Genomic DNA, 17,071 nt, shown 5'->3' with positions numbered 1-17,071 from the left:
TCGACACCTTGCTTGCAATTTCGGACAGTTTGCTTGTAATTTTAAACAGCTGTTGATCCTTCGTAATGGTATGTGCATTCTATTCAGGGCAATTTCGAAAGCTTAATTTACTGAGTTAGCCTTTTGTTGATAATACTGAACCATAGGATGTTTGAAGGATCTCGGAAACTTTCCACATAATTTATTGAAGAGATTCGATTTTGACACTTCAAAAATGGCCAGATTCCCATATGCCCTTGCACTGCCTGATTTTTTCTTATACTGTTCTTTACTACATCTAGCATTGTACATCCTAGACATCATTAAAATCAAAAAGATATAGAATATTGAAAAACAAAACAACTGTCCGAAATAAGATACATAACCTCACAAATAAATCTCTGACAAAATAACCTACTTTTTACATGAGAAAAGTGATTTATAAGACAAATTTCACTCTAATAAATCTAATAAACAAATCACTGTTATCATGAATTAACATAAATTTTATTGAATATTTAATAGGAGAGACTGGGGAAAAATTAACCACGTATAGTATTAGATAGTGGGGTGTTACACCTTTCCTTAGAAAGAATATTAATATTTTTATTAGTTTAATTGAAACATGCTTTTCACAAAATATTGACAAACAAATATGATTTTCTGGCTAATGCCCAACGCACGATAACTCTTGTTTTGTAAACATGTTTTTGACTTTTCAATGAGAGTGAGTGCGATTCCAGATCTAGTCATCTAGCTCACTCTCATAGAAAATTTTGAAAACATATTTACAAACAAAAGTTATTGTGCACTGAGAATAATTCTGCCCCGATTCCTGAACAAGATTTCAAGTAACCAAAAAGAGGTTTTCGTAAAGCACTGCTCCAATAAGAAATAGGGTGAAAGGAACGTCTATTGACACTTTAAGAACTCGTGTCAGCACCTATTGACACCCTACTCTGTACCATTTGGGATACGAAATTTGAACATCTCTGTTTATAGTAAAAGGTATATTACAGAAAAACGTTATATTACTTATATTTTACTAGATGCATTAAATAATTTTCAACATTTTGACAAAAGTGTCAATAGGGGTTCCCTGTCGAACAGACGTTCCTCCGACCCTACACTATTCAATAAATATTCTAAGATAATTCGATAATTTCGATCAATTTATTTGTAGTGTCAAAAATATACCGAGGGTGTTTTCCTTATAAACAGTTCCCCAAAATAATGAACACTTTCTCTATAAGTGGAAAACTGCCTCACCGTCCTCTACCTTGTGTAGTCTTGAGTTTGAAGTTTTCTCGCAGTGTATGATCTGAATTTATTAAAGCATTAAAGCAGTGATCATCATCAACAAAATATCAATATCCTGACGCGCTCTGAAGGAAAGGATTTTCTTTGGCATTTTCATGCAAAATTGAACCACAGAAAAGAATCAATGTAAGACTTTGCTAAAAGAAAATGCAATAGAGTGAATTTAATGAAAAATATCTCTGCGCATAATCTAACCATTTATTTGCTGTCTCCCGTGAAAATAATTTCCTTTATTACACTACCATACTCATCCACACCATAATCAGAAATATTCAGACTTGGGGTGTATGTTTATATGAAACTCAACGGAAAACGAGAAAAGTGAATTGAATTTCAGGTGGGATATTAATTCAGCACACACTGCAACTAACGCTGATGCGAAATTGAAGATATACCGTACCTGAAATTTTTACCTGTTTCCTAGCAGACAAATGAGAATCAATTTGGGAAGGAAGTGGAAAGCAGAGTTGGATGAAAAAATATCCCAGTCAATTATTACGGGTGAATAAAGCTCATTGGCTTGGCAGATAGGGAGACTATAGTGCACGGGGTCGTATTTGTATTTGTTAATGGGAAGCAATACTCTGAAAATGGTTCTCCATTGCTGACAAGAGTGATAATACTGCAACAAAAAGTCCCTGTCTAACCAAATACCTTCTAATTGCAGGTTCGATTGTGGTTCTGGAACGGGAAAGGTGCAATCCGAAGAAACAGTTGTGCTAAATCAGTGGAACACCATCACTGTGTATCGACATCGATGGGATGCTTGGTTGCTCCTCAATCAGGGAAATCGTGTCCAGGGAAGATCTAAGGTAAGTTTAACGGTATTATTGAAAATTCCTGTGCTCTTATCCTTATAGTAGGAAAAAAAATTCTATCTGGTATACAATAACCGCCCCCTTACTGAAGGGTTCCTCCAGCAAGGATTTTCCTGATTTAGCGCGAATTTCCCGAGAAAACTCACACAAATACAAAACTTGAGTCTCGACCGGAAGCGAGGGTGGTTTGGAACCCTTTTTTTCTGTCGCCTCAATCCCTCGTTCTCAAGGGAAGAATTATTACTATCAATATTCACCACTCGTTGCAAGATAATCCGTGAGAAAAAGAGGGACGTTTTTATTATTGCATGTTTTCGTATTCATCCTAAAGCACCAGGCCACCCACATATTCCTCAAGTCAAATATAAAGAGGACAAATATATTTATGATTCCCTACCTACTCGGGATTTGGTTACATACTTAGGCCTCCCCGAATCGAAAACTGAAATTATCTACTACAAACCAAGAAAGTTTCAAAAGCTAATAAGGATTTCACTTGGCTGGAAAAATTGAAGTTTTTCTTTTTTTTAAGAAACTTCAAGGAAAAACCCTATAAAGTAATTTAATTGTTTTGTGTACATTTTGTAAGTCATTGTAAGGCAATAATTAACATAGTTTCTAATCAATTTTAATAAATGAAGATGAGGACTATTAAGAGGGAGGGCCATAAAAGCTTAAAAATCAATTACTCTACTCAGTTACTGAATGTCTTTCCCCAAACTGTTTCTGTTACAAATATTTGTAGACTGACCCTAAAATTAAAAAAAAAGTTTTATTATACGTATACCTATCTATTGATCAATTTCAACTATAAATAATTTGAAAAACATGCCCTACTATGTGCTGCTATACAAAAAGAAATAATACAATTTAAAACAAAACAAATATAATTATTTTTTAGTTAATAATAATAATAATAACAATAAACCTGTAAAATTGAGTTTTCTTCTATTTTTAAATTAATTTAGTCCTTATTATGATATAATTTAAATCGACAATTTAGATCACCCCCCTCCCCCCTAATATATTGCTAATTTATGCCCCAGTACATAGATTAGTACGATAATGGGGCTGTACAAAGAGCTTAGTGGTAGGGGTGCATTATAAAATTGCAGGAAAATTATTTTAAGTCGACATTGTATGGTGTGAAAGTCATGAATTTTCTGTCTATATTGCATTATATAAATATTTCTTAGAACGCATAAATGTTATTATAAATCATGTTTTAAAAAGAAAATTGAAAAAAAAAATAAAAAGTTAAGTTATTCAAATTATATCACGAAATCCTTATGGCTCCGGCACACCTTTTAGATCAAGAAAATTTCATGAAGTAGAAATTCGAAACCTTTTCTTTCTCAAATGTTTTGCATATGACTATCTCATTCTTTCTCCTACCAAATTCGATTGAGATAAATTGAATTTGAAGTGATGTTTAAGAGAAGAAGAAGAGTGCGAGAGAATGAGATAGACATATGCAAAACAAGTGAGAAAGAAAGGAATGCGAATTTCGATTTTATATAAAATTTTCCTGAACTAAAAGGTGTGCCGGAGCCATTACCAATGAAATTTAAAATTAATTTAAATAACAAAGAGAAATTTAAATCAAGGATCTTAAAGTAGTTCTCGAAAATCCACTACACAGTGAAAACCAAAAACAAAAATTTTGGAAAATTTTCCTTAGGGTGGAATCACCACTTCTCACCAGTGCAGTGTCCCACTTCTCGCCACTTATATTGAAATCTCTATTTTTCACAATTTATGAAATAAATGAGCCGCAAAATTATTTGTATTTTTAGTGCTACTAATAGTCGAAAAATAATAATTATTCGTTTTGGATTTAAAATTTTGAATATTTTTTAGAGCAATATTCTAAGCAAGTGCATCGAATCCAATATTTCTTACCAAACATAACAAATGCCATCAAATTTTCATTGAGCAAAATTTACGTTTTTGAACAAATAATCTGTCTGTTGAATATTTATTTACATTCGTAGAATACATAAAATTTGTATTTAGGTTATTAATATTTCATTAAATATTATTTTTATGTAAAAATGAGCCATGGCGGAAAGTGGTAATGTTTTGAATTGATTTTATCACCTGTCGCCATTGCTTTTCAATAGGCGACGCTAACTTCACTTCATAGATGCTCAGTTGTCAAATCTGCTTGGTTTACTTTTTGCAACAGTTTAATAATTTAATTTCCCAAATGAAACCGAAGAAAATTCATTTAAAGTGAGTAATAATAAGGTGGTCATGAGGAAAAAGAAATGCTGAATGTAATCTTTGTATAATATTGCCCAAAATAATCGAATTTGTACGTTTACAAGAGGAAAGAAGTAGTTATTTTTGCATTGTTAATAAAAATCATATTTTTAAGTAGTCCAGCATCAAATTGGAGTACTACTTTTTTACGAATCTGGGGAGTCAATACATATCAGTAACTTTGTGTCAAATTTAAGATATCTTTATAATAAGGGGTCAAAATTTATAATCAAATTAATTTCACATTTTTCTAAAAGTGGCGATAAGTGGTCACTCCACACTACATTAACAAAATTTAGTTTAAAATAAGTTTTTCTAGCTTTTCTAGTATTCAAAGGCTAGTTTAAAAAATTATTCGATTAAGCTAAGGCTTGTTCTTACTTAAATAATACGCATTGGTATGGTCACTTTCTAAATTGGATTAAATAACACATATGATACAATAACAATCATATGATACAATATAACACATCTGCTGATGGATTGAATTTTTCAAAAGTTTTAAAATACTATAGTTTGAAAGATTTTGATAGATTTTCAATACGTTGATTGAATATACCTCAGTTCAGTGTGTGAATTACCTCACCAAACTTGCATTTGTTAAAATTTTGATTTTTGCCTAAATTAGGTACATTTTTATCACAGTAAAAACATTCGAAAATAGAAATAAAAAAAACATTGGTTCATAGAAATATAGGAAGAGTTATAGAAGACTGAGTTTAAAACGGTTGTCTTTGATACGTTCCAAATAGTTTTTTTTACCTGAATAGTTTTTCTTTTAATATTGAAGATACTAAAAATTGTATTTAACTGTAAAATACTTTTACAAAACTTCTCACAATTTAGGGAACTTTTTTAAAAGGTTTTTTGTAATGTTATACGTCAGATAGACTTATAGAATTACAGAAATAAAATAAAATTGATAATTCTGTTTATAAAATCACATAGAAAAGCAGTATAAAAGCTGTTTAAGAAGGATTTTCCAAATATTTACTATTCTAAAATGTAGCACCAGTTTGGATTTTTGATAAGAAAGCAATATGTTAATTTATTTTCTATCCTACATCTGATAGCTTAAGAAGACACAATAAATTACCATTGCCATTGTATGGGATTATGTAGTTTTGCTACTATCATTCCATTCGGTATGAAAGCAATCATAGAAGTACAAGCTTATAAATTAAATTTATTAACACTTTTATAATTTTCAATTGCAAATAAAGAGAGAACATATTTAATTTTCGAGAAATTGTACGACAAAGCTTGAGGTATATACTGTTTTCTACTTAAATTCGCTGAAATGGAAATTTCCCATGAAAGTTTAATTTGAAATTTTCATGCTATTTGAAACTTTTCACTCTATGAAAACCACAAAATATCTCTTTCTCTTGAAATGTGGTTCGATAAACAGACCCGAAACTGCTGAAAGTTTTGCCAGTTGTATATTGAAAAACCCAGTATAGTGCCTGTGATAAGCAAATAACCCTGGATAGCCTCAATCTATTCGTGCTATTTATCGGTGAAATAAAAGATATGTACAATAGCTCACCTGGCTCTTCGAACTTGAGAGATGACAAAGGAAATTCCGTACAATTGGACACGTGAAGATGTTCCATCTTCCTATCAATTTAGCAATGTTTTGAAGAGAGATTCCACGACTTTTCTATATTGAAAGTTTTCCCCTTGGGGTTTGGGGGTGAATTTGGGACGACAAAAGCAGTCACACTCAATAATATATTGATCGGATGTGTTTCATCGAATGTGAATACGAAGAAACAGTGTGTGGAAAATGTATTGAGGTGATGTTTCTCTTTGGAAAAAAAAATGTAATAAATGCTTCCGTGAGAAATGGTGCGAAATATTTGCTGAAAAAGACAGATATTGCGGGAGCTGGAGGTAAACTTTGGAAATCGAACAACTTTATGAAATTATTGGATAAGAGAAAAGTTTGTGTATTAAAAGATTTTCCCTTTACGAACTTTTTCTTAGACTTTACGGATGATATTGGTGTCCTTAAGCCCCTTAATAATATCCCAAGTATTAGCTGTGATTTTTTTCATTATCACAGCTACTGTCGTACTGCAGTTTTGTCAGTAATTTCTGATCGAGATCATTTTTGTCTTCACATTTTATCAACCTTTATTTTTTTGAAATTGAGCAATCATCAAAATTGGTCCTGCAAACCGGTATTAGTGCGCTTTATAATTCGGTTTGGAAAGAATTACTTATATAGACAATTCAGAATTTAAGTAGCATCGGATTTTCAAAGAAATCTTTTTTTAAAAGTGTATACAGGTTTAAAATCCAAGGTTTAGAGACAATGGGTTTAGGCGAAAACTTGAATTACAAGTTCAAAAATAGTCTATATATTTTTATTATTTAAATCTATGGATAAATTATTTAAGAATATGCCATAAAAATTTCAGAAGTCAATTCGAATTAGTTCCGAAGATACCGAGACTAAAGCAAGGAAGATAGTTAACTCTCTAACTGGTAAGACCACCTCCAGGCGGTCTTCACAAAAATCACATTTACAGCGACAATAAAGGTTTTATTTATTTAAAAGTGCTATAGTGTCCTTGGTAATAGTCTTATAAACATCTTTTTAAAGTTTGAACTCATTTTGACTTTTCGTTTAGTTGCTATTCCCAGTTTTGTGTGACAGGTCAGTGAAAAAGCAACAAAAAATATTAGTGCAAATAAAACTCATTTCCAATTTCCATAAAAATACCGATTTAAAGTTATCTGACTAAAATAAATTTATTTTTTACTGAAAGATATGTCATTCTACTTTGTATTATTTTATTTAAAAAATTTGAAAAAACTAAAAATGTGAATTTTAGAAGCAAAAAGAGTTTCAAAAAATGTTTATATTTTCTCACCTATCGCCTAAACTAAAAGAGATAATGAAGAATGGATGGTTTTTTCGACTTTATTGGATCATAATTATCCTAGAAAACATTGTTTTAGAACTTTTTTTCGCATATTAAAGAAAACACCGTTAGAGGGTTAAGAAAAAAACTTATGGACCGCTTTAAATCAATAAAGGCCTTTTCTGTTCAGAATTGAATTCTTTTATAGTTGAATCTAAATGGTATTTTTAAAAATATTTTTAGATATCTTTTTTTAGTGTTAAAGTCAATATTTCTTCTGAAATTATGCACTTTTTGAAAACCCTTAAAAAAGGTTTCTATTTCATAATATTATCTGTATTTTATTAATTTAACAATGAAATTTGCATATGAAAATTGAAAATCTTTAGATTTTGGATTTCATACAAGGATCACGAGATGTAGATTTCCCGCTAATTAGGCGCTCTAGTTAACGTCTTATTAGTCCACCATTTAGTTATCTTTTTTCGAAAAAATTAATTTAAGCACTTGGAATATGTATAAACACAATTCCGAACATTTCATAAATCTTGCTCTTTTTCTTCCCCTCCAAAAAAATTGCAAAAAAAGTTTTAGCCAGTTTTAGCTTTCTACTTTAGGATTTCTCTCTTAACTTCTCTAATTTCCTATCAGACACGATTTTGGGTAAACTTTCGACTAACTTTCGGTTAAATATTGAGGATAAGTGTTTGATTTGTTTTTGAAAAGCCACTAAAAATGGTTGGTAATTAAAATTCCAAAAACTTTCTGTACTGGGCTAAACCTCCAGTTTGAAGTCCGTATTAAGCTTAAAAGATGCCTTACAATAAAGGTAATCATACTCAAAAATCGTACAAAGAATTTTAAGAGTTTTAAGATATTAAATTTTCAATTTTGCTTTTAGATTTTCGTGAATAAAAATTTGTAAAGAAAAATTACAACATGTTTCAACTGTATAAGGTCGATTAGGTCACCGGTGGTGATCCGAAAGAAAATTTATCCCACAACCATTTCAAGTTCTGTTTTTCTCTAGAAAATCAGAAAAAAGGATTTTTTCTTATTCCCTCCTCTTTTAAATTAACACGGTCTTTTAATCTTAACGTACCCGATTTTTACATTTCAAAATAAATGATGAAAGGAGGCCCGAAAGGTTTGCCTTTTTACGCCTTTTAAAATATTTTTCAAAACCTTGAAGTATATTTAAAAAAATCTTTGATATGATTTTAAAAATATTATTATGCCGGTTTAAAATAAAGTATCTTCAATTTTTTAAACCTGTTACCTTGGTCTTATCCGATTTTCACTTTTGGAATGTTTTTGAGAAACCGATTAAATTTTTTTTTAGATTTATTTGTTATAAAAATTCTTGCGATAAAGTCGCTGTTTTATTGATAAATTATATGCTTAATCGGGAAACTTGTATATTGATGCTAAATTAAAAAATTGATCAACGTAATTTTCTAAATAGGATTATCACTCTTATTTGAGTTGCCTCAAAAACTGAATTTCCTATGAAAAAAGCACACCTTCCTTAAGCCAAAACAACCTCTTTGCTATAGGTTTAGCATGAAAAGCTGTCATGAGCTTCTTCCCACCTTGACAATTTGTCGAAAGGGATGAGAGAGAGAGAGTTGAAAGCTTTTTCCATCAGAAATCCCTTCAAATATACCCAAAGTATTTTGGTATACTGGAAAATCCTCTATAGACTGGTGATTGTATAAAAGGAGCATCCAACACTAATTATCATGGCAAAACTTCAACATAATCCAGCCAGCCAACTATCAAAAGTGTCTTCCTGGGAAGCCTATATTTAATAACCGGAGGAGCTTATCCCGAAACTTGCCCCTTTGCGTTTCGGTTAGAATGGAAATTATTAGTGTACTTATCCTGTGGCCGAACTAGGGCTTATCTCATTCTCTTTCACTTTTGCCATATAAACCATTCCCTCTGGAGAAAAACATTTTGGGAGTTATTCCACCCTCTACATGCGATGTAACACAATTTCGGGAGCATTAAAATATTTCCGCAAATATCCAAAAGCCTCAATTGAATTTACTCGAGCTTTTATCCACGCATTTCCCTTTCCCAAGCCATGTGTGTGGTGCTCTGTGTTTAAGCTCATGGTGTGCTTTTGAGCTTTCAGAGGGTGAGATTTCGATTTACAATAAAACACATTATACGACAGCGTCTCAAACAGCACAAATGGGAATTGAGCTGAATTGAATTGAAATCCGCATTTTCTTATAACATACAAAAAAAAAAGAAAAAAAATCCAAGTGAATTTTTCGTTCATTCCTATTTGTCTTACTTCTTTTATTGTGCCATCTATCCAAGTACTTGTCCTGTTTTTTTTGCCATTTTCCACCCTACAATCGAGAATGAGGAATTATTTTTGCGTTCGGTTTGGTGGATAATTGAAAATTTCCGGTCGGTCGTTATCGAGAAAAAAAAAAACTACATTCTCCAACTGAGGAATTTAAACTGGATCTAAGAAAAATGCAGTGCCTTAAGGAATTACCTTCTGCCCATCTGTATTTCAAAGAATCATACTTTTAATCACAAAGGGGTACACAAAGGTGGGAAAGTTGTCCCTGCACAAGATGAAGAAAGTTTCATCAGTAATAAGATAATTGGTACCACAAAGACTTTTGCTTACAAAGTTGAAGTAGATAACTCTGAAGAAATGAGAAAGTTTCAACAAAGCTTCAGAGAACACATTAGAGAAATTGGTATACTGAACTTCGAAAAGAATATTCTAAGCAAAACTTGAATTTTGGAAAGTTTTCAAGAACACCAATACATTCCCTGAGTTTGGTTTGTAAATCAAAACTTGTGAGATAAAACTGTTTTTATGTTTTACAAATAGATCTAGAGAATGAAAACAGTAATTCGATGATTTTCCGAAATTCCGATAAAGAATAAAGGACTGGTTTACAACCTTGAGAATTATCCGAGAGAGAGCTTGATGTAATTATTATAGAAATAATTGATTAAAATATTTTTTCGTCAATTTTCCACTATGCGGTCTTTCGGTTTAAGCGTTAAGCTGTCTACACATTAGACAAATTATTGAAATAATAGCTTTTCAAAGTGACATTGAAAAGAAACTTCAATATTGAAGCGAATATTGAAACCAATATTTCAATAATTGCCTACACACTGGACAAATTGACTTCAATATTAAAACTTCAATATTAAAAACACCAGTCTATTCAGGGATTCACAGATCTTCTAGGATTTTCTTCCGTATTTTGCCAAGAACACCCAGAAATATCCAAGTTGGTCAGAAGATTTCTCCAGCTTCCCCCAGGAAATCTCAGATCTTCTGGGATTTTCTGGTTCATTATGCCCAAAGCACTTCAGATACATTCTGTGGTCAGAGGATTTCCTGGAGCTTCCTCCAAGAAATCCCAGATCTTCTGGGATTTTTTTTGAATATTATGTCAAAAACTAGTCAGATACGTTCGGTGGTCAGAGGATTCCTGGAGTACCACAGAGAGTATCTAAAGTGTTTTTGACATAATATTCAAAAAAAAAATCCCAGAAGATCTGGGATTTCTTGGAGGAAGCTCCAGGAATCCTCTGACCACCGAACGTATGTGACTGATTTTTGACATAATTTTCAAAAAATCCCAGAAGATCTGAGATTTCTTGGAGGAAGCTTCAGGAATCCTCTGACCGCATAAAGTATCTGACTGGTTTTTGACATAATATACAAGAAAATCCCACAAGATCTTGGATTTCCTGGAGGAAACTCCAGAATCCTCTGACCACAGAAAGTATCTGAAGTGTTTTGGGCATAATATACAAGAAAATCCAAGAAGTTCTGAGATTTTCTGGAGGAAGCAGGTTATTAGCGCTGACCAAGTTGGGTTCTTGAGGAGATTGAACAAAATATATAACCAAATTCTAAGAATCTGGGATTTCTGGAGGAAGCAAGAGAGATGTGTCTTGACTTGGATGTTGATCTTGGAAGTGTTTTCATTCATGAACGAGGAAAATCCGGCAGTTCTGTGATGTTCTGAAGGAAGAAGATTCCTGTCCATTAAAAAATACTGAAGGAAATATCAAATCAATTTGATATTTAGAATTTCTTTGAAATTTTATTTCAATGTGACTTTGAAATTTTTTATTGACATAATTTGGCCTAGTTTATAGCCATTCAAAATAATGAAATAAAATGTTCCATATTGAAACAAATATTTCAATATTTGCCTACACACCGGACAATTTTCTTCAATATTGAAACATTTATCTCAATAAATCTTTGCAATGTGGAGGCAATTCTTGTCAATATTTGATATTGAAATGAAATATTTCAATAAATTATGTCTAATGTATAGCCAGCTTTAGGTCTGTCGGAAACCTAAATCTCGAGTTCCATTTAACGGGCTTCACACCTAAGACTTGACCATGACAATTATGGCTTAACTGTTCGAATTTGTTATCAATTAACATTTTTTGGAAAAAAATTAAATTAGAATTGAATTCTTAAAGATTAACGACCTTTTAGATTTTAAAAACTAATATAATTGTTTGTCATTTAGGATTCATTGAAGAACGTTTTATTTTCCAAAATGATCGCAAATATAACCATTCGACTGATTTATGGAGATGTGAACTCTAGCCTCTAGAGTTTTTTTTTCTTAATAATACATATTTTTATTTACAAAGTTCTCTTTTGATTAAAGGCGAAGGGAGTTAATTTATAATGATTTAATCTTCGAATAATAAATAAAAAAGTAAGACATTATGTTGTATTGTAGTATTTTACTATGCTTGGCCCCTTTAAAGTTGCTTTTCCTATTTTTTTCCTCTTCTACTTCGCAACACTACACTTTTCATCTGAACTCTTCGCGAAAGAGACTGTCTCAAGGGCCATGGATTTAGATAAGAAGTCACCCTCCCTTGTAATTTGGTCGTTTTTGTTTGAATTCACTTTGTTTGGAATTTTCGAAAGGAGCCTCGCATTGCCATATCTCTTTTGGCCCTTGCAAGAAACTTCTTCTATCGAGCCTTGTCATGAAGAACTTTTACAGAATTTTGTATAGATTAGTTCCTGTTACCTCAAAGTTCCCCAGAATTTGCCTCCGCATCCAAAAAAAATTGATAATGCGGGATTTGATAAATTTCTATTTATTTTGCAGGGCCTATTCTCCAGGATTACCTTCCGGGAGCCAGTATTTTTGGGCGGAACGGGTAATATCACAGGGATGGCACGGAAGTTACCAGTGAATGCTGGTCTCATAGGATGTGTGAGGAAGTTCATTGCCAACGAGCATGAATACGAATTTAATATTTCACCATCAGGAGACGTGAACCAGGGATTCGATGTGCGTAAGTATCAAGCCCAGGAAAACTTGTTTTTCTCCAGGGGTTTTCCACAAACTCGACGAAATTGATGAGGCAGGATGTCCCGAAAGGCGGACAATTTGAGATGTGTTGAGTAAGACGCACAGACTAAAATATTTAATTCACCCCCGGGAGTTCTCTTTCTTTACCCACAGAGTTGATAAGGTTCGAGAAGAAGAAAATCTAAGAAATGAATTTTCTTATTTATGATTATTTTTATAAAATTTTTTAAATAAAACATAGTGCTTCTGGCACATGTTTTAGACTGAAAAAAATTCATGAAACCAAAATTCACACACATTTCTTTCTTAAACATTTTGCATATCCATCCTATTCTGTCACATTCAAAATTAGATTGAACTGTATTCAATTTGTTGTGACTTACAAAAGAAGAAGAAGAAGAAGAAGAGTGTGGAAAAATGGGAGACAAATGTATGTAAAACGTTTTAGAAACAAACGTGAATTTGGATCTCATGAAATTTTCCTGATCTGAAAGGTTTCGGTGACATAAAAAAAAAATTAGGTAATTAAAATTATTAATTGTTCTCAGTAAAAAGTTCAAAATGTACAGTTATCATTTCAAAATGAACAGTAGTGGAAATTAATTTGAACAGTATAGTGACACCGGCACATATTTTAGATCAATACAATTTCGCTAAATCCAAATTCACATCCTTTCCTTTATTAATGTTTGACATATATCTGTACCATTTTTTCGCATTCAAATTGATTTAAACCAAGTCAAATTTATTGTGAAAGTCGGAAGAAGGAAAAAAAGAGTACTAAAGTGTGGAATAGACTACACAAAACATTTCAGAAAGAAGGAGATGTGAATCTTGATTTTACAAAATTTTCATAACCAAAAAGTTTTACTGAAATTTGATTAGTCCTCAACAGAACTTTAAATTCAGTAAAATCTTTATGCAAGTCTTAACAAAAGGAAAGGAAACAATTTTTTTATTTTCCCTGCACTGGGAAAAATCCGAAAAAGTTAAAATAACATTCCGGAAAAGTTAATTTTACCCTGCAGTATTGATCCGAAATCAGTGTAAATATTCCCCTTTTTAGGTGCATTGTGGGTTAAAGTTACTCTTTTTCATGTTAAATTTACACTCAAAAAGGTGTAAAATTAACATTAAAAATGTTGATATATTTTTACACCTAAAAAGTGTTAAAGTTATGAGGAAAAAAAGTTAATCGCAGCCTCTTTTTTTTCTCAATGTGTTAATGAGTTACAAATTGTAAATTCGTAACCCATTCTCCATAAGGGTTTAGGTTTAGTATTAATCGAAATTTAATTATATTTTTAGACAAATTTGATTTATATACAGACTAAATTCGATTTAACCTATGCCATACTACTTTAACCGAAATACTATCTACAAATGTTATAGATTAACTAATTTTATAATCAAATTTTCTTCAACGTTTTTAATAAATTTGATCCATAGTGCCTTCCCAGTAAATGTGAGGTTGAACTGTCTATAAAAATATTCAATTTATTGCCATGAATCAGATTCATTAAGAAATATATGAAAAATTGAATCATTCGTGCTGATACTGATAAGGTTATAAGAAACAGTAGTTTAAAATATCTATTAAAATTCTACTCTTCTCGCTTGAAATTGCTCTGTAAAAGATTTCTATTGCTTGTTCGAATCAACTCTGTGGACTTCAAGTTTAAGGGAAACTTCCCCAAAAGCATCCCAACTCTAATTATGAGCGATGAAGCCTGTAGCCCGAGTATATGCGGTGAATTGAAATTTAAATATTCATTTAATAACTGGAGCCGACTGGCAAAACGTATATTCCCGGCGTACGCCATAGAACAAATCCCACAATGGTATTTCCCGTCTCTTGCAGAGGAGTGTACTACAGATCGCTGCAGCCGATATCCGTGTCGTCACGGCGGAAAATGCTTACCCTCTGATCAGGGAGCTATTTGTCTGTGTCCCCTCGGATTTGGTGGTGATTTATGCGAGATGCGACTGGACTTACAGGTAATTTCCGTCCCGGAATACACATCGTTTGTACACAAAACCCTAATATAATTATGATAAATTCACCCACAATTCATTCTCATTTAATTGTTCACCCCCGCTCATGATAATATCCACCCACACCTTATTTTGGATCTTTTCTCTGCACGCAGGTGCCTTCATTTAATGGATCATCTTATTTGAGATTTGCCCCCTTGGGAGACTCTGCACTCATTTGGCTGGAGTTCAAGGTAAACTAAACATTATTAAGGGTGATTTTTCGAAACGATTGTATACACGTGTTTTTGTCCCATACACACCTTTTAACCCCTACCAAAAGGAATGGGAAAACATTTCACTTTGAATTATTATGCTTTTGTGCCTCCCGAAAAACACATTCGATTGAGCAACAACAATTGCTTCATCCCTTTTCGAAAGTGTCTCAATGAAGACGAGGCTTGCAAGTTCTCCGATGTAGGAACATTACTCGGATGGGTGGAGATTCAGAAAGTGAATAAATAAATATGATTAAATAATTTAACGGTTCTTTGCTAAACAAAATTACAAATTTAATGATCCGACACTACTTCTCTAAAGTATTTCAGTTTCTTAAATGGTTCCTTTTGAAACATTGTAAATATTTATAATGGTTTTCACTTTAAAATTGCTAGGCTAATAATAAATAATTAATAGGCTAGTGGAGGATTAAAGCAAAGCTTTATTCTTCGTTTTTATGCATTTGTAGAATTAAGTAGTTGATCTCTCGTTCTCTAATGCAAGAGTTCAGGATTTGTATCTCTTTAACTGAGTGAGTGGGAGAAATCCGAAAAAGTTAAAATAACATTCCTGAAATATTTATTTAACCCTGCAGTATTGATCCGAAATCGGTGTTAATATTATGCTTTTTAGGTGTATTATGGGTTAAAGTTACCATTTTTCATGTTAATTTTACACTTAAAAAGGTGTAAAATTTATATTTAAAAATGTTGATATATTTTTACACCTAAAAAGTGTTAAATTTATGAGGAAAAAAAGTTAATCGCACCCTCTTTTCTCAGTGTAGGATTAAATAGAAGATCACCCCGTATTTGGTGGTGCCCCAGTTTCCCCTATACTGTATTATGTTATTTGTATTCGTTCTTACAAGGGTTTCAGTGGACAAATTACCCATCATTGTGTCTAATCCTAAGTCAGAAATTTTGCGAAAATCATGACTAATAAGAAATTGGAGCCCTACATAGACTCAGGCTGATCCCAGAAAACATTTTTTCCGTAAAATCTGGTGATAAGGGATCAAGCTCAAACCACTATTATTTTTTATTGCAGCGGTGTGCAAGAACCGTTGAAACCGAATAAATATCAAAATAAGTTTGTTCAGAGGTAGTATTTTAAGCATTGACGTACAAGTTTTATTTGACGTTTGTTCGGTTTCAAACGGCTCTTGCACACCTCTGATTTATTGCATCAGGACTTGTTTATTAGTATGTAATCATGCTGCAATATCATATAACCCGTATTGGAAGAATCTGCTAATCGTAGATTTCCCAGGAGCGCCTTCCCCGTAATGTGAATGCTTTTCCCGCGCTCCCGATTTTTTTAGGCAGATCCGGTGCATTTTTTATTACGTTATGTTACAGTGAAAACGTTTTGTTTTTGTAGATATTCAGCTCTTTATACCGGGTGGGACTTAAACTTACAACTTTCTGGTGTAAACGTTTTAAGACCTTTTTTCGCTTCTTTCAATTGGCCACAACGTTTCAGAAATACAAATGTCCCCTTCATCAGGTATAGAATTATTAAGGAAGAAACACGTTAGACTTGATTTGTACTGGGATTGGTGGACAAAATTGGATCGTGGAGCTCATCATCGTAGAGGTGTCTCTTAACAATCAATAGTCAAAGTATAAGGGAATGTAGGCATGGTTCGCATACAGTGAACCTTCAAACAATGAGAATTTTCGCCTTGTTTGCATAGGTATGGTTTAAAATTTATCATTTCATCTCATAAGGTCAATAATCTATCTTATGGCTAAGAATTGGCGAACTAGCTCTTTGCAACAAAAGAGAAAATTCACATTCTTTGAAGTTTCACTCTATGCGAACCATACCTACATTCCCCTAACGATATATACCTTACGTGTTTCTTCCTTAATTATTCTATACCTGATGAAGGGAACATCGTACTCCCGAAATGTTGTAGTGAATAAAAATTGAAAGAAGCGAAAAAGGTCTTAATCCGATTCAACCAGATATTGCACTCAACCAGACCGTACATAATCGAATAATCTTATAACTTTCAGTCAAGCTGAAGATCTATCCGTCAAAGAGGCAACGATCTTGCCTATTATGCCACTGAGTGAGATCCACCAGTCCACTACTTTAACTATCACACACTCAGGGTTTAAGATCAGAGAGAGATTAGTTTTTACCGATACCTGAGGCTAAATATTCACTAGTGTCATCTTGAGTTTATTTGGGTTTTTATTTT

The 17,071-nt window shown here is 32.5% G+C and overlaps 1 protein-coding gene across 1 annotated transcript in view; it reads left to right on the top strand.

Annotated features, from left to right (window-relative positions):
- The window catches only part of LOC129798952 (pikachurin), a 178,973-nt gene that overhangs the window by 149,054 nt on the left and 12,848 nt on the right, over window positions 1-17,071 (top strand). The window contains exons 7-10 of the mRNA XM_055842482.1: window positions 1,967-2,111; window positions 12,400-12,589; window positions 14,468-14,604; window positions 14,757-14,834. Of these exons, the coding sequence (XP_055698457.1) occupies window positions 1,967-2,111; window positions 12,400-12,589; window positions 14,468-14,604; window positions 14,757-14,834 (550 nt within the window). The remainder of the gene's footprint in view (window positions 1-1,966; window positions 2,112-12,399; window positions 12,590-14,467; window positions 14,605-14,756; window positions 14,835-17,071) is intronic.

This window comes from Phlebotomus papatasi, chromosome 1 (genome assembly GCF_024763615.1).
Source record: "Phlebotomus papatasi isolate M1 chromosome 1, Ppap_2.1, whole genome shotgun sequence".
NCBI classification, from domain to species: Eukaryota; Metazoa; Arthropoda; class Insecta; order Diptera; family Psychodidae; genus Phlebotomus; species Phlebotomus papatasi.
Note: the sequence above shows the minus strand (reverse complement) of the source record. Positions and strands in the feature narration are given on the sequence as shown.